This window comes from Macrotis lagotis, chromosome X (genome assembly GCF_037893015.1).
Source record: "Macrotis lagotis isolate mMagLag1 chromosome X, bilby.v1.9.chrom.fasta, whole genome shotgun sequence".
Taxonomy (NCBI): Eukaryota; Metazoa; Chordata; class Mammalia; order Peramelemorphia; family Peramelidae; genus Macrotis; species Macrotis lagotis.
Window position 1 is genome coordinate 354827860 of NC_133666.1, and position 22003 is coordinate 354849862.

General features: G+C 34.4%; 1 protein-coding gene across 1 annotated transcript in view; it reads right to left on the reverse strand.

Moving 5' to 3' along the window:
- MARCHF11 (membrane associated ring-CH-type finger 11) overlaps positions 1-22003 on the reverse strand; it is a 145134-nt gene that overhangs the window by 122205 nt on the left and 926 nt on the right. The window contains exon 2 of the mRNA XM_074202022.1: positions 20930-21085. Coding sequence (XP_074058123.1) covers positions 20930-21085 — 156 coding nt within the window. The remainder of the gene's footprint in view (positions 1-20929; positions 21086-22003) is intronic.

Sequence of the window (22003 nt, forward strand, 5' to 3'; positions counted from 1 at the left end):
AAAAAAACTATATGCTCTAGAATATTTATAGCAGCTCTCTTTGTGGTGGCAAAGAACTGGAAATTGCATGGTTGCTCATCAATTGGACCATGAATAACTGAACAGATTGTAGTATATGATTGTGATGAAATACTTCTGAGCTTATAAGAAATGATGAGCTCAATAATCTTAGAAAAATATAGACTTGATTGAAATAATGAAGAGCAAAATGAGCAAAATCAAGAGAATGTTGTATACAGTAACAACAATATTGTTTTGAGAGCAACTTTGATAGACTAAGTCATTGTGATCACCATAATTTACTACAAAGGATCTATGAAGGAAAATGTTATCTGCATCTAGAGAAAGAATGAACAAAATAAAGTTTATATAGAATGATTTCATATTCATATGTGTATATGTGTGTATGTGTGTGTGTGTATGCATTTGTGTCTAATGGTAGCCATCTCTAATGTGCAGAAGAGGGAAAAAAAAAGAAATAGAGATGAAAGCATTGTTGAGTTGGGATGAGAGCTACTAGGCTTGAAAGAAAATTTTGATTTTAAATTCTTTTATCATAAATGTATTTTTAGTATCACAAAAAGAAACTATTTCTAACTATGCCCCAAAAGTTACTAAACTCTGAATGTGTATTCTTAATATCGTCAAAACAATTTTCTGGGCAAGAAATTATCTATATGTATTGTATGATACCAAATCAATAATCTCTATGCACTGAAATTAGCCTCACAGGTATTATAGTGTTTCATTGTACAAGTCCAGTAAATACTTAAAAGAATCTTCTAAATGGATATGTGCATTTATTCCCATAATAATTCTCTTTTCTCCCATTATTACTTTCATTTTATAATTGGGAGAAGCAGAGAAGATTGCATAGAATAGTAATTGAGAAAGGCAAAGGACAATCATGTGCCTGCCCACATACTAACTCATTACCACTCTTGGCAACTTTCAATCATCCTTCAGGTTCAAATTCTTAATTTACTAAAAAAGATGGTTCATCCAGAGTTACAGAGTAATCACTGGCAAAATTAATTAGAATTTAAATCTCTTGTAATTTCTTCTTTCTTCAAAAAGTCAAGTTGTTGATTTCTTAATAGGTTTAAGATTGCTTCAGTAGATTACTAAATGTGTTTGTAGAAAAAAGAAATAAAAAGAAAGGAAAATTATTTGTGAACTTGAGAGATACTATTTACAAAGGAGGGTTTCTTTCCAAATTTCAGTCTGGGACATAAGAATGTTCCTGTGACATTATTTCAGAATATGAGAAGGAGGTGTGTGAGGCCTTCCAAATCATAATTGAAAAAAAATATCTTGAACATTTATGAAGTGGGTCATCTAATTTTTGCTTATGAGAGGGGATCCATTGCATCACAAGACAGTCCATTTCATTTTAAGTTTCAATTTACCACTTAGCAAGTTCCACCAAATGTTCTTAGGATCAATTCAATCTAAGAATGTGTGAATAAGCACCATTATGATTATAAAGCACAACAGTGCCAGGCAAATGTGGCTGGAGTAAATTCTACTTTGGGGATACAGAAGATAAAGAAACATCAGTTGGACCAGGTAGAACAAATATAATCTCTCTTACTTTCAAATCATTGAAAACATCCATCATGTTCCCCTCTTTATCTTCCCTTCTCCAAATTCAATACTCCCAATTTTTTCAACTGCTCCTAATATCACATGATCTCCAGAACTTCATAAGGCCTATCTTATCACTGATCCTCCCTAAAGTGTGATGCCAAAAACTAAATACATGATTCCAGAAGTAATATGACCAGGCAGAGTATATAGGGACTGCTCTCCACATGTCTTAGAGATGCATAGCCACCTGAGTTCAATTAATAAGATCCATGGTATTGAAAGAACTGACTTCAGTAAATACTGAGCCCCTAGAATTGATACTTGAAAGATGATAGAGTAGTAGAGTTTCTGTAGGACTGGAGAAGGTCAGATGTTCTCATTTTCATTTAAAAAAAAAGAGAGACAAGAATGTCATCTTCAAACTAGCTCTCATTGATATTTACTTTGAATCCTTTAAAAATTCTAGACTGTATCATTATAGTTGTGAAAGTAGTAGTAGTAGTAGTAGTAGTAGTAGTAGTAGTAATCGTAGTGGTAGTATCATGAAACTTAATATCTTGAGAAATAATTTTAATTAATTAATTAATTTAATTAATGTCCTGAGAAATTAAAATCAGAGAGAACTGAACTGGAATCATTCTTCTAGAGGGAAAACAGGAAATTGCTGAAAAGTCAGGTTGTAGCCTAAGTGGGGAGATAGAAAAGAAATGGAGGTCATACATAGTTAACTCCAAGTCTAAGAGCTCCAGAAAAGTCATGATATCTCCAAGAGGCAATCTGAGTAAACTGCATCCAATAGAGGCATTGAATTTTACCACTAAATTTGCAAATTCTTAAAAGATTATGTCTTTTTTTTTCTCACTGTGCTGGGGAATAGTGGCAAGTAAGGGAGAAATTGAGGCTCCAGTAGCCTATACTAAGTAAATCCTTTTGTTTATTGTGTAGTAGAGGAGACAGGTCATAAAGAACTGACTTCAGTGAATACTGAGCCCCTAGAATTGATACTTGAGAGATGGTAGAGTAGTAGAGTTTCTGCAGAACTGGAGAAGGGCAGATGTACCCATTTTCATTTTTTAAAAAGGTGAGACAAGAATGTAATCTTCAAACTAGTTCTCATTGAAATTTACTTTGAATCCTTTAAAAATTCTAGACTGTATCATCAGGATACTACCTGATTCTCACCCCTCTTCTATGACCTTACATCTGAGTTTGAAAAATTACATATATGCATGTGTGTGTGTGTGTGTGTGTGTGTGTGTGTGTGTGTGTGTAAGATGTGGGAAATCATGGTTAGTCATCAGTAGGTCTGAAAAGATTCCCCAGGGGTTGTAGTGTAAACTCAATACTTAATCCAAGTTAACAATGTGAAAGGAAAGGCAAAAACAAAACAAAAAATAGCCACTAATCAACAAGTAAGACTCTATTGTACTCTGCTCTGATCAGGCAATTAAAAGAGAATTATGTTTTTGTCCTGGGAGTCCCATTTTAGGAAGGACATTAATAAGTTGCAATGACCAGAAAAGGGCAAACAAAGAAAGAAAGGAAGTTAGGATCAATTGAAAGACTTGGAGATTTCTATTTCTCTATAGTGAAAAGAAAGACTTGTGGGAGGAGTAAGGAAACTTTCCATCTCCCACATTTTTTGGTATGTGGACTGCTGTGAAGACTTGGAAAAGCAATTCAGAAATATCAGACCAAGGCATAAAACTATTTCTACAGAGCAATTCCATTGCAAAGATTTCAATTTCAAATTTGGAACTGGGTGGGAACACATAAAGATTAGAGGTAAATTCACTAAATTCTACCTGTAGAATTCAGAAGCAGCCTGTGCTGATAGGATGCTTTCTTCCCACTAATTTCTTATATGATATTGAAAAGGTCATTAATTCAGAGGGAAGGGAGCAAAATGGCTGGAGGCAAGGGGGAAGAGGTGCTTTTGTGTCAAGTTGATTTAAAAAAAAAACAACTCTGGACTTTCCTGTGCAGGAAAGCATACTTCTTTATCTGGAAGAATTCAATAGAATACCACTGAGAGCAGGAATTTAGTTTATTATTTTTTTGGTAACTCATATTTTATCCTGACAATGGTTTTGGTGCTTTTTTTGCTACAAAGGAGTTCCAAAAAGTTACCAAAGCAGTTGGGGAAAAAATTTAGAAAATACAAGTTTGTAAAGAGCAGCAAGGGAAATCTAGTCTATATTGCATATGCAGTAGTGAAATTTGTTTTGGCAGTGCCTTGGTTCAGTCTGTTTTAATTCCAATATAGTTTCAAAATATATTAAGTATCAACTGTATGACTTTAAGCAAATCTCTCAATCCCTCTGCGCCTCAGTTCCCTCATCTGTAAAGCTAAAGGATTGAATCAGAACAATCAATCAAAAGGCAACAAACAACTAAGTGCCACTATTCCAGACATTAGAGTCAGAAAGACAAAAATGTAACAGGCCCTGCTTTTAAGAAGCTTGCATTCTATTAGGGAATGGAGTGAGGGAAATGTACACTTAGAAATATGGAGAAAATAAATGCTAGGTTAATTTTGAGATGATGCTATTTGGCCTTCATTCTCCATGAGAAGCATGACATCAAGGAGATAATGATCTGACATGCCAGTGAATTGGATTTCAGTGAGGGGGTGCTGTGCTAAGTCACCAGCCTCACTTTCTCCTCCAGAGCCATCTGTGTCCAGAGGTCAGATATGAATCAGCATGACTGGAGCCCTGGATGAGAGGCAATAAGGGTTAAATGACTTGCTTAAACTCACACAGCTAGTGTCAAGTGTCTCTGACTGAATTTGAACTCAGATCCTCCTGACTCTAGGGCTGGTGTTCTATCCCCTGCAGACCTAGCTGAAATGAAACTATCGGCAGAAGGAAGCAGAAAAGGTTTTGTGTAAAGGTGATCATTTTGCTGAACTCAGAAGGAAACTTGGGATTCTAGGAGGCAGAGGGGAGGAGAGGGTCCATTAGGCTTGTGGACAGCAGACACAAAAACACAAAGACTATAGTGCTATGGACAGCCAGATCGCCAGTTTGCCTAAATCACCAAGTGTGTAAAGAGAAACAGTGTATGTAAATCTGTAAACAGGTATCAGCTGAAGCAACTGGATAGCTGGTATTTGATCTTAAAAACAGTGGGAAGCCACTGGAAATTATCAAGAAGAGCAACAGGTTTAGACTTGTACCTTAGGAAATTCACTTTAAGGGCTGTAAGGAGAACAAGAGGCAAAATGACAATCAGAGGATCTGAAAGAAGGACCTCAGCAGCTTTCTCATCCAAATCATCCTGAAAATAATTACCAAAATAATATATTCACCAAGGAGTCACAGATCTTCTATCTGCATATTTCCAAGGAAGAAGAAATCCCTCCCCTCTAGAAGCAGTTTATTTCCCTTTTGGTCAGCTCTTGATTGTTAGGAAGTTTTATTCCTAACTTTCAATGTAAAATTGCCTCTATGGAACTTCCACCCACTGCTCTTGATTCATAGGATCCTAGAATCACAGTAGCATAGACTGAAAGATGAAAGGACCTTCAAGATCAGCTAGTATAGTGCTTCATTTTAAAGTTGAGGAAAATGAAGTGAATTGTCCAAGGGTAGGTCACTTGTCCAAGATCACACAAACATTATATCCTTTGAGGTCAAATAGAACAAACCTAATATTTATTCAATGTGCTAACATTATCCTGTCCCCTCCCTCTAAAGTCTTTTATGTAACATAAAGAGCTACATGCTGTGCAAACTTTTAATTTGGTCAGCTCGAATCTGTCCCACAATGACATGCTCCCTTTTAAGTCTTTAAATGAGAATTTAATGATTAATATACTTACAACCCAGAAGATATACAATTACATATTTGCATCTATGATGGAAAAAAACATCAGCATAGATAAAGGAAAGGAAAGGTAAGAGCTAAAGGAAAAAGAATAGTTACCCAACTGAGGAGGCTCTAACAAACCTGAAATCTGTCTGGGGAAGTCTAGGGACTTCACGACACAGCCTCCAGGGTCTTGAATTGGGAAAGTCCCTTCGGCAGTGTCCTCTCTGAAGGAATGGGCTTTCAAGGTCCACTTTCCCAAGTGAGACCTTTATAGTGCTCACACAAAAATGACACAAGTCCAAGGGTTTATAAGACTGAATTCAATGATCTAGAGAGTTTCAGTCAAAACATCCTCAGTTCCCGAGTACAATCATTTTCTCCAGGTATCTTCAGGTGAACACCAAGGGACAGGCCAAGTCCCCAGGTGTGGACCCCAAACAAGTTTAACCAGGAATGTTCCCCAGCACTCCGTGTCCCAGAACATGCCTTGATCAATCTCAGTTCAGTGTTCTTGGAACATGTCTTGATCAATCATGCCTTCATTCAGTGTGCTTCAGTTCCTTCTCCTTGGACCAAGAGGACTGATAGGGAATATCTCAACCCTTCACCCTCCATTTTAATATTTTATTTTTCCCAATTACATGTAAAAATGACTTCTTTTTTTTAAATTTTGACTTGCAAATTCTCTCTCTCTCTCTCTCTCTCTCTCTCTCTCTCTCTCTCTCTCTCTCTCTCTCTCTCTCTCTTTCTCCCTTCCCTCCTCCCTAAAATGCCACATACAGTCTCTGGGATAAGCATCTCTAATTCCTGAAACTGATCCTCATAAAAATGGCCTCAAAATGATGGGAATTCAGAGAAACCCTGGAGGAATTTGCATGAACTGATGCTGAGTGAAATGAGCAGAGCCAGAAGAACTTTGTATACCATAACAGCAACATGGGAGTAATGATCAACCTTAACAGATTTGTTCATTTTATAAGAGCAATAGTCAGGGACAACTTTGGGGTACCTGTGATGGAGAATACTATCTGTATCCAGAGAAAGAATTGTGGGGTTTGAACAAAGACTAAAGACTATTACTTTTAATTTAAAAAAAAACATTATCTTATTGTGTAATCTTGCTATCTCTTATATTTTATTTTTTTCTTAAGGATTTGATTTCTCTCTTAACACATTCAATTTAGATCAATGTATATATAGCATGGAAACAATATAAAGACTAACAGACTGTCTTCTGTGGGGGTGGGGGGAGGGAAGTGAGATCAGGGGAAAAAAATTGTAAAATTCAAAAATAAATAAATAAATTTACTTTTTAAAAAAAGGCCTCAAAGCCCTTTGCCATATTAGTTGCTGTCCTCTTGATGCTCTCCAACTTGTCAAAGGGACTATCACCCACCACATACAACCAAATTTCTGGAAGCTATGCCTCTTAATACATCATAAAAACATTTATTTTTTGCTGTCACATGCACTGATGACTCATACCAAGCAGGAGATTTGTTAAAATCTCTATTTTTTCCATCTTCTTGTACTTGTAAAAGTAATTTTTTGCACCTAGGCTTGACTTTACATTTATTGTAACATTTAGTAAATTTCTTCTTATTAAATTCAGTTCTTATTGTCTAGCCTAATAATATCTCTTTAGATTCATATTCTGGCACCTAATATGTAAACTATTCCACCCAGCTTTGTGTCATCTACAAGTCTGATAGATCTGCCTTGATGCAGATTGTTGGGGGTAATATTTCTGCCATGTTGCCAATGCACCACAACTGAATGAATACTCACTGAAGTCTGCACAGAACAGCAGGGCACTATTGAAATGGTTTAAGTGAGAAGTGGCAAAGACCTAAAATATTTATAGGTGATCAGTTTGTAATAGCACAAGTTTAGAAACAGTAAGCCCTAGATTGGGAGAGTAGGTAAATAAATTAGATTATTGGGACAGAATATCATAAAAATAATAATTATGAAGCATAAAAAGGTATATATATAGAGAGAAATCAACACAAACTGATATAGAACAAAATCACATCTATTTTAGAGTCAAATTGGATAGGAATGGAAGTAGTGTCAAAAGAAAATCATACCTTCATGAAGCTTACCTGAAAACTTAGTTTAGAACAAGAGGAATGAATATGCATGTGGAAATCAAAGCCAGAGCAAAAAATTCACATTCCTTACAGTAGTTTACATTTTTATAAAAAGTAGGACAGGGGGTGGCTAGGTGGCACAGTGAATAGAGCACCAGTCCTGGAGTTAGGAGTACCTGAGTTCAAATCCGACCTCAGACACTTAATAATTGCCTGGCTGTGTGACCTTGGGCAAGTCACTTAATCCTATTGCCTTGCAAAAACCTAAAAAAAAATAAATAAAAGAAAAAAGAAAAAGAAAACAAAAGCAGGAAAAAGGAAGGAGGGTTTTCCAGGAAGAAGAGGTATGATATGGGAGGGAGAATGATGCAACAAAGACAGGGTTAAAAACAAGATCACTTCTCACAAGGAGAAGGTGATGGAAAATGCTTCATTCTGCTAGACTATGAGGATTAGAGTTGCACAAGCATTTCCCAGTCCACCACAGACTGACACCTCCCAATAATACACAGTGGGTCCAGCTTGGGGTGCAAAAACAAATTATGTCAGCTCAAGGGGAGTTTCATCCTTGACACATTCAGGGCCTCCTTGTAAGTTCTGGGTATACTATTTCTGGAAAATATAACAACTCAAAATGACAAGTTCGGGGTACCCCCACAAGTGCAGATGGGGGTGCGGGCAACAACAGGAGAAATCAAAGAGACCTCAAAGGAGATATAGGATGAGGGAAATAATTGTAAATTGTAATTCATTTGCTTCTCTCCTGCTAAATGCTAGTGTTTTCATGTTATTAATTCTTGTTGACAGTCGAATAATATTTATACCACACTTTAAGGTTTGAAAAACACATTACATATATTATCTCATTTGATACAATACCCTGGGAATAAAGTATTATGATCATTCCCATTTTGCAGAAGAAAAAATGTAAGGAGAAAGAGGCTAGGTGACTTGCCCTGGGTCACACAACTAGTAGGCATCTAAAGCTGGGGGGGGGGGGGTTTAGGGGTTTTTTTTTTTTAGGTTTTTGCAAGGCAAATGGGGTTAAGTGGCTTGCCCAAGGCCACACAGCTAGGTAATCATTAAGTGTCTGAGACTGGATTTGAACCCAGGTACTCCTGACTCCAGGGCTGGTGCTTTATACACTGCTCCACCTAGCCTCCCCTAAAGCTGGATTTTGAACTCAAGTCTTCCTGACTCCAGTGTCACTTAGATGCCACCTAATCATATCTATGCGTATAGAGAGTTGCAAAGAGGCAATTTTAGGATCAATTGTGGGGTGGGAGACCCACTTTATAATAATTAAAGCCAACCAAAAGTGGAATGGGCTTGCTTGTCAGATGCTTGTAGGCCTCAAAGGGCAGAGTAGACAACCACTTTGGAGGGATATGATAGAGGGGAGTGATTCTTATCCAGGTATTTGTCTACTAGTTGGAAGGGTCTTTCCAACTAAGCTAGAGGTCTGTCTGCTTATAAAGAAGGTTATTGTCTCAATGCAGAGAGGATAAAGGAATGTGTCTTTTTTGTGTTTGGGAGTCTCAGGGAAAGAGGTTTCCTTCTTTATTAATCTGAAAATATTGGAGAACAAAGCACACCAGTATTTATGTAAACCTTGGGGAAAAGTATAGAAAGCTAGTTAATATTACAATAGGGAAGAAGAAAGAAAGAAAGAATTTTCCAGAAACATCTTGAATCTTCTCTTTAAAAGAAAATTAACTGAAGTCTCTAATATTCATGGTACAATTTATCCTTCTAAAATTCCTTGGTAAGATCTATTTCACCTCCTGACCCCGGACATACCAGACGAATTTCTTTGCCTTTTTAACAAAGGAATTGTTTTCCTTTTTCCTTTTGACAACATTGAATCCATAGGTATGAGAGAACTGAGGAGGATGGTGGGTGACCTCTAGCACAAATGCAAGACTCAAAATAGTAAAGACCACAACCAGCTGGAAGTGGGAGTAAGTCAGATGCTTCTAGAAAAGCAACAGGCCCAGGATAGCCTCTCATTCTACACACACAGCAAGTTCTTCATTTCTTATAGAGTATTACTATGCCAAGAATGAGAGAAAACTACTCTCAGAAAAAAAATAAAATTTCTTCCAGGCAAAGTGAATTTTTAACAGGAAAAAAAAATCATGGGCCCAAGTTTCCTCAGCCAAAAATGAAGTATAGATTTGAGATAATTACTTATAAAACATGAACCAAAAAAGTCAGGTTGTGACTAAATTTTTCATATTAGACACAAGCAAGAACTTCCAAGTTCTCTTAACTTCACTTTGCCTTATGTAGAAATATTTCCAAGCTTTTGTCACATTTTTCTTCAAAACTGCCTCCAGAATTCTAATGTGAAAATTATACTCTTACTGAAGCTTCATTTAGCTAAAACACTTAGGACAGCTTTTGTTCAATGAGTTTAGCTCACAAAAAAAAAGTCTTTGTTCAATGCTCAAGAATATGAAGTGTAGATCCCATAAGGCAGTGGATGGGGGAGGCAACATGTCTTTTCTCTTTCCCATCCATTTAGCCCTAATTGAATGATCTTATCCAAAGTAAATCAAGTCCCAGATCCTTCCTCTCATTTTGCTCTGAATCACTCATGCTGCACTCAGAATATCCAAAAATAGAATGAATAGTTTATGTTGCTCTGATCCTTTCATAAAATATCACTCAGTTCACAGGAGTCACACACCAGAGCAAAGTGAGGAATGAATAAGAAGAAATATTCCATTTTCATACTTCATTTGACTATTTTGTAGTAGTAGTAGTTTCTTCATCAGGGAAAAGTGGTGCAAAATGTCACCTAATTTCTGTGCATACTGCTTACCAAAAAAAAAAAAACAAAAAGTAACCTTGTTTTCATTCAGGTGGCAGATTCCACACCTAGAATTATATTCTACACTCATTCTTACTAGCTCAGATATGCCCATGATCATACAGTAAAATTTCTAACAAATTATTCAAACTCCCTGAACAAATGATAGATGAACTCCTTCAACAAGTGACAACCTCAGAAAAGCAAATATGACACACATGGGTAATTCAGCATTCACTGATTCTTATTTCATGACATTTTCCCTTTTGAAACAAGCAGAAATACTTCCCTAGAACCTTTTTATTAAAAACTCTGTTGAGTTTTTTTTCTTTTACAGATCACTCTATTAAACCAAAATTTTCTTTTCTATGGGCCTTATACCTGAGGGTAATGGTACTAAAATGGAATTTTATTTCTGTGGAAGTCATTTATATTTGTCATCTATCTGGCAGGTGTAGTCAAACTTACACTTTGATGACATCAAAAATTAAGTTCACTGATGCTGAGTGAGATGAGCAGAACCAGAAGAACATTGTACATCCTAACAGCATCATAGGGGTGATGATCAACTTGAATGGATTTGCTCATTCCATCAGGCACAATTTTGGGCTATCAGCGATGGAGAATACCATCTGTATCCAGAGAATGAATTTGAACAAAGACCAAAGACTATTACCTTTAATTTAAAAAAAATCTGTTATCTTATTAGGTAATTTTGCTCTCTCTTATACTTTATGTTTCTTCCTTAAGATTTCTCTCTCATCAACTTAGATCAATGTATACCATGGAAACAATGTAAAGACTAACAGATTGCCTTCTGTGGGGGGGCGGGAAGGAAGCGAGATGGGGGGGGATCATAAAATTCAAAAATAAATTAATCTTAAAAAATAAGTTCACACCACCCAATTTCCCATAACAAAAGATGAAGTACTTGTCTAAAAATTGAATGACAATCCAAACTAAGCTCAATAGTATTCTCAGTGATGGCCCTGATACAATAATACCCAGGTGTCTAGACAAGCCTCATGGGGCAAGGTTTATTTGGCTATATCTTCCCATTTTTTCCCTGAAACACTTCTCTGTAGTAAAATGGAAAACACCCTAGATTTGCTGACAGGACTGCCTTCAAGTCCTAGGTCTTTCTTTCACTAGCTGCATGATTATCAACAAGTGATTGAAGTTCTCTGAGATTATTTCCTTATCCATGAAAGAATAAAAATCTTTTCACTACCCATCTACCAGTTTTCTTGTGTAAATCATTTTGTAAGATGTAGAGCTTCAAAAGTGAGAGTAATTACTAATAAAAATCCAAGATCAATTTAAGAAGAATAACAATAACCGATCTCTATAGTTCTTTAAAGTTTTCAAATATATAATCTGTATATATTCTAATTTGATCCTCACAAAATCATTAAAAATCTATGTTAAATGACTTACCCAGTTCACAAAGCCAATTTGAACCCAGGTGTTCCTGACTCTTATATCTGGAATTTCAGAAACTATACACCACTGACTTCTAAAATAATATAATCTGAAATCTCAAAATATTATAGTCTCATTCTAAAATGCCTCAAAAATTGTTCCCATTCCAATGTCATTCTAGAATGTATCAAAAAATGCTTCCAGGGAAATCTATTAAGTTGAATACTTTAAAACAGAATACATTTTTAAAAAATACAGAATCTCAATATTTGAAGGGCTATCATGGACAAAAGATAATTTACTCTATTTGGTCAAGAAGTCAAAGATGGAATTGCTGGATGGAAGCCACAAAAATAATAACCTATACAGATGAATTTCCTAACAATCAGTTATGATGTGTGTTCTCAGATCCTGGTAGTTTTTAGGTAGAAGCTATCTGACCATTTGTTGACAATATAGGAGAGGGAATTCATTCTTCAGGGAAAAGAGTTCCAAAGTGTCCTTTCCTATTGGTTTTCTAAGATTTGTACTTAGTACACTATAGAATATTAATTTCAGTAAGGAGAGACTTGCCCTAATATTCCTAAGGACTCATTCTAAGATATGACCATTTCCAACCCTCCATTCTAATTTTATCAAATCTGTCTCCAGTGACTGAGTGAAAATGAATGTGACTTTGTCACAGATTTTTTAAGAAATGGTTTCACAATAAAGGCACTAATATACAAATCATTTGGAAATCAAAGTGTCATTTTTAAGCTTGGCCTCTTAAATTGACCTTAGTTTCCTCATCTTGACATGGAAGGTTGGACAACCTAATTTCAAAACTGTAAATTGATGATGATGCAATATAATCCACTGGTCCCATTCCAAGGCTTTTAAAAATGATATGTTATTGACCCTAGGTCTTCAGCAGAGTGCAAGCTCTGGCAGATCCTAGCTAACAGCAGAAGAGACTTCAAATATAGCCTTGGTGACAGAATGTATATCATCCAAAGATTGCCCTAAGTCCCCAGAGAAGTTTTTACCAACTGGCTGCTGAGTAGATTATTTCTCAGTCAAAGCAAGTGTCCAAAATCATCTACTAGGATCTAGACAGGATGACATCTGCATTAAAGGACAATTTATCAATCAATAAGCATCTATTTAGCACCTAATCTGTGCCAGACCCTATGCTAAACACTAGGGATACAAAAAGCGACAAAAAAATTCTCTGCTTTTAAGGAGCTTAAGATTTAAGGTGGGGAGACAGCATGTAATATATACAAAGCAAGCTATATAAAGGATAAATAGAAACTGAGTCACCATATAGTATAAATAGAAACAAAGCCCTGGAACAAGAGAAGTTAGGGAAGGCTTCCCAGAGAAGATGAGCTTTTAGTTGGAATTTAAAGAAATAAGGAAGATGAGTAGTTAGGAAGAGAGGAGGGAGAGCAGTTTAGGCACAGAAGACAGTCAGAGAAAATTTCCAGAACTGAGAAAAATAATAGCCAGGAGGCCAATGTCATAGGATCAAAGTGTCACAAAAGAGGATGTTATAAGACTGAAAAGATGGGAGGGAGCTAGATTGTGAAAACGTTTAGATGCCAAATAAAACATTTTTTTAAATTTGATCCTGGAGGCAATAGGAAGCAACTGGAATTTATTGAGTAGAGGGTGATACAATTAGTCATGCAATTTTGGAAAATCATTTTTGTGGCTTAATGGAGGAATTATTGGAGTGGGGAGAAAACTAGGGAAAGAAGAGCCACCAGCAGGTTTTTGGAATAGTCTAAGTGGGAGGTATTGAGGACCTGTACTAGAATGGTGGCAGTATCAGAGAAGAATAGGGTTAATATTCAAGAGAACAGGATTTATATTCAAGAAATCCTGCAGAACTTGATAGACCTTGGTAATAGATTTGATATGGAGGATAAGAGATAGTCAGGAATTCAGACTGACTACTAGGTTTCAAGTCAGAGGGTCTGGGCAGAAATATTGCCCTCTATAGTAATGAGGAAGGCAAGAGACACAAGAGCTTAGTGGGAGAGATAATTAGTTCTATTTTGGACATATTGAGTTCAAGATGTCTACTTGTTCAAGATATTTGAAAGGCAGTTGGAAATGCAAGCTCTGAAGTCAGCAGAGAATACAAAGTACACCTGCTGGTAAAATCACAGTCCATTAAAACATTGTCAAAGAGCTTCAGTACACAATTTCATATCAAACAATATCAAACAATAAGTGTGAAATAGAGAAATAGAAGACCATTTCTTTCATTTTTCACTGACCAGAAGTAGAACAATATCCTTCTATAGAATTCTAACATTTCAATTTTGTCAGAAAAACTGAAATGCAAGAGAAGATATTATTTGGCAATAGCTGAAGATGCTCTACCAGCTCCTACTTCCTCAAGTAGTAAAAATCTGATTTTCTAAGTTTCTATTTCTGATTACCAGTCCTTGATAGAAGCTCATTCCTCTACTGAAGTGAGGTCAAGGGATTCAAATAGAAAAGTTGACCTAAGAATACTCAGTGGATCAAAATAGGATGTATATTTGAATTGAGATAATATGAAGATGTGTCAAAGAGGAAGCTATGGGCCACTTTGAAAAACTGGTGTCTTTAACTCTTTTCAGGAAGATACTTATCATAGTAGTAAACATGTTCAGTGACATTATTATTATTATTATTATTATCTGGTAATCACATAGACAGTCATATAGAAAAATATCAAAAGAGAAGTATTCAAACAAGATGGTTCAATTATTGTGCAAAGAGAAATTTACTGTATATAGTGTAATATCAGTTTAGCAACTGAAATGCAGATTAATGGATTTTGAGAATTAGCCAGTAAATGATCAAAAATAATTTTTAAATGGAAATTTCCTTATCATACTTATGCTTCATTTATTTTCATTTATTTTAATTTCTATGGAAATATTTCATTAAATCATTTCAATATAATGTCCAACATTTTTCTTCAGTAATGTAATCTTGGTGATGAGAAACTTCACTACAGCCTACTACTATTAAAATTTTTCTGGGAACTTAGGTTAGATCAACCATCATTTGTAGAAAAATAATGAAATTGTCAGATCAGCACAGTGAGGTTTAATATGGCTCCACTGGATTTCAATTTTGAGAAAAGTATAAAATGCAAATGTTCAAAGATCATAAAATACTCAATATTCTGATACTTTGTAAATAACAATCAAAATTTAAATTATTTTCTGTTGATTCTAAGGCCTGGAATAACTGTAATAACTTAGACAGTTGGGGAGAAAATTAAACATTTCTACTAGAGTATCATTTAATGGTTAATGAAACTTCTAGAAGTGTTTTATAATAAATGTCTATATAGTTAATCAAGTCACTATATATTCTAGGACTATATAAATAGATAAAGTCATGCAAAACTACATTATTCTACTCTATAGTATATAGTGTCATACTGAGATATTATTATATTAATTTAATCAAAATTTAAAAATATAACTTGATATGCTACTATTGGGGGGCCCAGTAGATATAGCACCAAGCCTAAAAATCGGGAAGACCCAAGTTCAAATCCAGCTTACTAGTGATGACTCTAAATAAGTCTCTTAACCTGTTTACCTCAGTTTCCTCATCTATAAAAGAACTGGAGAAAGAAACAGAAAACCAAAAATGGGGTCATGAAGAATTGTACAGGACTGAAATGAATGAACAATAATCAAAATTGTACAGCAATATTCATTAAAATAAGATACATCATCACTGTTATATTAGTATGCAGTCAAGGAAGAAAAGGATGGAGCTACAGAACATACTATAAGTCAATTTAAAAAGGGGAAGGAGGAGAGAGAATCTCTGCTTTATAATCTACCCAAAGACCTGTATTATGTAACCAACAGCCTAACTTCAATCCATGCATTTATTTAAAGGTATGCATCAATAATGCTTCCTTCTTTCTTGGTGATCCTAGGTGAAGTGCAATTTGGGCTATCATTCTTAATGATATTTGGAAATTACACTTTCAAAACTTTGGAACATTCCTACTGGACAGAGGTAAGTGAAGTTGAATGAAAGGTCACATGGCATAATGGAAAGAGGGTTGGACCTGAAGTAAAAATATATATTTAGCTTCCAGTCCTGCTTACAAACTTTGTGACTTTGGGTCTGACCATCCTGAGTCACAGTTCATTCAGAAATAAAATGAGGATAATGGAGTCTTTTTCTCAGAGTCCAGGCAGGCCAACCCATACTTTTACAAGTTTCCTTCTACAACATCACTGACAACTCTCTAGCTACAATTATGAAAAATCCCCTTCTTCCTCAAGCAGATTATTATGGTTTGGGATAACTAATTACTAGGAAGTTTTTCTTTTCTTTACACCTAGTCTAAGTCTGTTTTCTACAATTTACCTATATGGCTCTTTCCTCTGCTTGCTGGGTTCAATCAGAACAAGCCAAATCTCTCTTCCACATGAGTCTTGAAAATATGTGAAGATGACTATCATGAATCCCATGATACTTATATTATCAAACAGTTATAAGCAAAGTCAACAAAAATATATAAATATAAGAAGAGGAGGAAGAAAAGAAAGGCAACTTTGATCAAAAATTGAAGATAAAATAAATACAAATATGTTAGAGTAGTGGCTAAGGGAAAGTTCAGAAGGTAGAGTGACCTAGAATCCAAACACTTAATATGGTGGTTGACCACCTGAGAAGAATTATTCTGCAAACATAAATATACATTGAATTGCCCAATTCTTTTGACAACTTGGGTCTAGACATTTACATTTCACTGGGTTTCAGTGATGTGTAGCAATAAAATCCCATAGAAAATCAGTCTCCAAATATTCTCTCTATGTCATATTTTAAATAATTCTTATTTGCCCTATTGTATAAAAGGCAAATAAAACTTTTTCTCAGCGATAAGTTATATTTCAATGTTTATCTAAAACAATTTATGTCTTTATCTTTATCCATATTAAAGTATCTATATTTCATTTTCTAAAATCTAACTTGATGCATTTAATGATATTTTAAGTATTAATACTTAAATCTCAAAATGGAATATAAAATTAATTAAGAAGAGTATGCAAAATAAAATACAGTCAATTTATAGATCTTGTTGACAAATTAAATTCTATTCTAGTTTATAAATAATTTCAGTACTTATCAGGTACTATGAATACTTTTAGTAGATACCTGACTATTTAAATAATACCCTGAAGTGTTAATATGTATATTCATTACATCCATTTTTTTAAAAAAAAGTAGTATTTCCCAACATACACCCACAAAACCAAACATACCAATGGTAATTGCTGCACAAGACAGAAGAGCTTTCACTTACTCTGTACCTATGGCTCCTTGCAATTTATGAATTACTAAAGTGAAATAATGGCTGCTTTTCAAAATCCTCTATAATTGTAAGCATGGACTATCTTCTATCATCTCCTGCTTAATCCTTAACTACTACTGAAATACTGAAATGAATGAATGTGTAAGTTGTTTTTGAGATTGAAATACAATTACTTTAAGCAAAATCAAGACACCTCACATCTGAGCTCTTTCCCAAACTCCTCTGAGCACCATTAAATAATGCCATAAAACAAGTTTCTAGAGTGGCAGAACCCAAAAGGTCAGGTGAAAAAAGTTTCTTTGTAGCCAAAGACAATAGCAGGTAGGCAGGAAAGTCTGTCACAATGAGGTCAGAGTGGAACCCAGTCCAATTCAAACTATAGCAGCACAGACCACGAACAGACCTTGAGAATTCCTTCAGGGGAAAAAAATGAATCAGGCATTCTTGTTGAAAAGACTAAATAGAATAGAAATTTTGAACTCCAAATACAAGATTCAAGAGATGCCTAAAAGGTAAACAGGAAAGAGAAATCATAAGGGACTTAATAAGGTCAAACAGTTTACATTCCTATGGGAATATGAAACTTGAAACTCAAGAACTTTCTCATTATTTGGGCAGTTAGAAGGAGTATATATAGACTGAGGTCACAAATGTGAGTTGAATATGACAAAAAGCCATCTAAAAAAAGTAAAAGGAAGAGGAAAGAGGAATGCTCCTGGGAGAAAGAGAGATAGAGGTAAATTTTCTCACATAAAAGAGGCAAGGAAAAAAAAACTTTTATAATGGTAGGACAATGGGGGAATGGTAGGGAGAAATTCATGAACCTTACTCTCTTCAGAACTAACTCAAAGAGGGAATAACAATACACTCAACTGAATGTAGAAAGAAGGAAATTAGGAGGGAAAGGTGATAAGACAGGGAAGGAGTGATAGAAGGGAAGGCAGATTGGAACACAAAAATAATCAGAAGAAAAGTATTTGGTAAGAATCAGAACCAAGAAAAAAATTTTGAAGCAAGATTCTCTAATAAAGGGTTCATTTCTCAAATACAAAGAGAACTTAGTCAAATATATAAATACAAGAGCCATTCCCCCAATTGATATATGATCAAAAATATGAAGTTCATTTTCAGATGAAGTAATAAAAATTATAGACATATGAAAAATCATGAAAATGATCTTAGCCAAAGAAAAATTAACTGGAGAAACGCAAATTAAAAACAATTCTGAGGTACTGTGCCATATCTATTAGATTGGTTTATAAAACAGAAAAGGAAAATGCCAAATATTGGAGATGCCCATCAATTGGGGAACAAGTTGTGATTTGTGATTGTGATGGAATATTGTACTATGAGAAATGATGAGCAGGATGCTCTCAGAAAAATCTGGAAAGTATTACATGAACTGATACAAAGCAAAATGTACCAAAGATAAGCAATATTGTAAGATGATTGGTTATCAATGATTTAGTTATTTGCAGCAATACAGTGATCCAAGACAAGTTTGAAGGACTTATGATGAAAAATTGTATCCTTCTCAATAGAAAGAAATGATTGTATCTGAATATATATTGAAACATATATTTTTATTCAATTTTTCATGAGGGTTTTTTTGGTCTATGTTTTCTTTCACAAAATGATCAATATGGAAATATGTTTTATATGACTACATGTGCATGTATCAAATTTCTTGCCTTCTCAATAGGAAAGTGGAAAAGACAGAAGGAAGAGAATTTGAAACTTAAAAATTTTTTAAATGAACTTTAAAATTTGTTTTTACATGTAGTTGGAGAAAAATAAAATACTAAATAAATAATTTACAAGGAAATGGTTGGGGGGGGGGGCGGGGAAGAAATACAGTTAACTCATCCAGACACTAAAAGCATATAAACTCCACTTTAGAAACTTCATGAATCCTTTTAAGCCTCCAGGATACTAATTAGGATAAAAGTCAACCCAGTAACCTAAGGAAGTTCATGACCTTTATAAGTATGTAATGTATTTCTATAAAGTAATTTATTCATTAGTACAATCCGAAAATTAATCACTACACAAATACATTTTTGCTCCAAAATTACCTTTTTTGTTATATTTTAAAAAAACTATATGGATAAGTAGATGTAAATATAAATGAGTGGATGTATGTGTGTATAGGTCATCTGCACAAAGCTGTTTCCATGTTCTCTTTTCAGTCAGATGGACAGGTACTATCTTTTGGGGTTTTTTTTTTTGTATCTCCAGTACTTAGCACAAAGTCAAGTACATATTAGATGCTTATTAACCGAGTATGTATATATCACAGAAATAGTTTATATATCATAAAAGAGTTAACCCTATGTAACTTTGTAAAACTAATACTAATTAAAATTGTGTAATTAGGTTTATAAAATGATTTTTATCTTTAAAGTCCTAAAGAAAATACAGTAAAAAATTTCTACTTATTAATATTAAAAATATTTTCTTTCTGTCTTCAGTCTCTTAACTTCAAATAGAACCAAATGTGAATCCATAATATAAAATTTAACTTCAAATAAGAATGTATAATATAAATTGTCCTAAAATTTACAATTTTGGAAAAATATCTTCCTGTTTTAACATTTAAGAGTCCTTGGTATTTGCCTGTAGACACTGGTCAATCACAAATAGAATCTGAAGCTAATCCAAACAGGATGTTAGAAATTTCCTATATAGAGAACATTCATTAATATTATAACTGTAAATTTAATTATCCAATCCATATCCTAACCTTGTGACATGATTTTATGTATATATTTTTTTCAAAATGACCTTCATGGACTCAACCATCTGTACCCAACAGGCTCAACCAAATAGTGATTCTAAAGAAATAATTCCTTTTGTATCTCTATCAGAATGATAGTATCACTTTTTTATTGGAAATTTTCATCTTTAAATAAAATGTATATTTGCCCTTGGATGGCTTGAGAATATTCCTATTTCAATGTCTTGTTTGTTAATCATTCTTCTGCAACTTCTTTTCATTCTTCATTTCTCCTTTTCCCTTCCCATTTCTTCTCTTTCTTCTGTGCTTTAGATACTAACCTCTTCAACTTGATCAATTTCAACTTTTTTACTCAATATATACTAATGAGAGTTTGCTGTTGTCATTTAGGCCTGTGATTTCATTGGTATAGAACCTCACTCATCAGTAAGTTATGGTTTTAGAGCATTATCAGGGTCACTAAATAGTTAAGTGACTTCCCTATGTTCACACACCCAGTGTGTGCCATAGGCAGGACCTGAACCTGAGTCTCCCTAACTCAGGAAATCCTTCTACCCATTGAGTAATGCTGCTTTCTCATTGCCTGCACTGCACTAGAGCAAGAAATGTTGCTACTCTCTACATAGAGAAGGAAAAGGCATCTGAAAACTGAATAAAAAAATGCTAAAATAGAAAGTATAAATGTAAGGCTCAAAAGATCTCCTATTATTGATTTTTTTTAAAAGCCTATCCCAATCCTCCACAGAGCTACAGATTGATTCCCCTCCTTATTTGTCCTTGTCCCCAAAATGGAGCATATGCAATGTTCAAATTCTTAAGTTTTATCAAAAATTTCACAGATCACAACACATTAAAACTGAAAAAAAAGAATTATTTAATCGCAAGATTAACAAATAATACTTTTCCAACTTATATATTTTAGAAATTGATAAGTAATTAAATAATCTAAAGAACCCAGTTGGTTAAAATATCGTGTAAACCTTTCAAAACAAATCACCTTGGTACACAGAACTATGCAAATTCCAAAAATATGCCATTTCAAAAAAATGTTCTGAATAAAGTATATTCTCAGCTAGCTAGAGTGCCACTTCAGAAAATAAATATAACTTATTTTTTTTTACCTGGCAAGGTTTTTTCATTTTAATTGCTATTACATGGTATCTATAACAGCAGAGCTCACAGGTCCATGACCCTCTTTCACTGATCCATTTTAGTAGGCATAGCTGATGTGTATACCGAACCGACCCATCACATCGGCAAGGATTTAACAGTTCACCCTAAAAATAAAAGAAATTGGTATTAATGTTATGGTGGTGTCTCTCGGTTTTGTTTTGTTGGGGGGGGGGGTTCTGTATTTCAGAAAATAAGTGTTAGGCTCTACTCAACTAAATGAAATTAAAATTTCATGCTCTGATTAGAATAATAATAAAATTTTATCCAAAAATACTTTTCCAAAAATACTGATAACATTTATCACATAAATGTTCTACTAAGATACAAAATGTCTACAACATATAACTTCCTATGCCCTTGGGAGAACAGCAGTACTATTAAATCTCTTTAATAACTTTTAAGTGGATGGTCAAGTGCATTTCCTCTGCAGTTATTCTTAATCATTGCTGAAGAAGAAATGCATGACAACCCAGAGAGAGTAGCTTACAGTAGCACTATGCTTTTATTTTTTTCTAGACTTAGCATCATAAATATTGACTTAATGCACTATATTATTGAAAGCCTGTGTATTCCTGTGCAATTTCCTTACTTTTTAAAAAATCTAAGATAATGTCATCTCAGACCACAAATTTATATTTTGTCTTCCTTTCATTCACTTAGTTCTTTTCATAAAATTTAATGGTTTATGTTATATTTATATACTGTTTCGAAATGTTAGCAATTACGGAAGTATCCGCGATCAATAAAAGATGTCATTGTTATCTTCTTTAAACATCAAGGACTCTTACTCTACCCTAGGGCCATAGTATCTTCCTCCGTCTCTCGTAATAACCTGACAACGTTAAAAATGATCACAATTATTCATTTTTCTGTTACAATCTTGTATTGCTGTATTGTGGGTATGATGAGACAATGTATCCTCCAGATATTTCCACCACAAGGTGTAAACCTAAGAACAGGATCATTCACAAAAATCTCTGGCAGCATGAAGGCACCTGAGGAATGTGTAACCCCCAAACCTT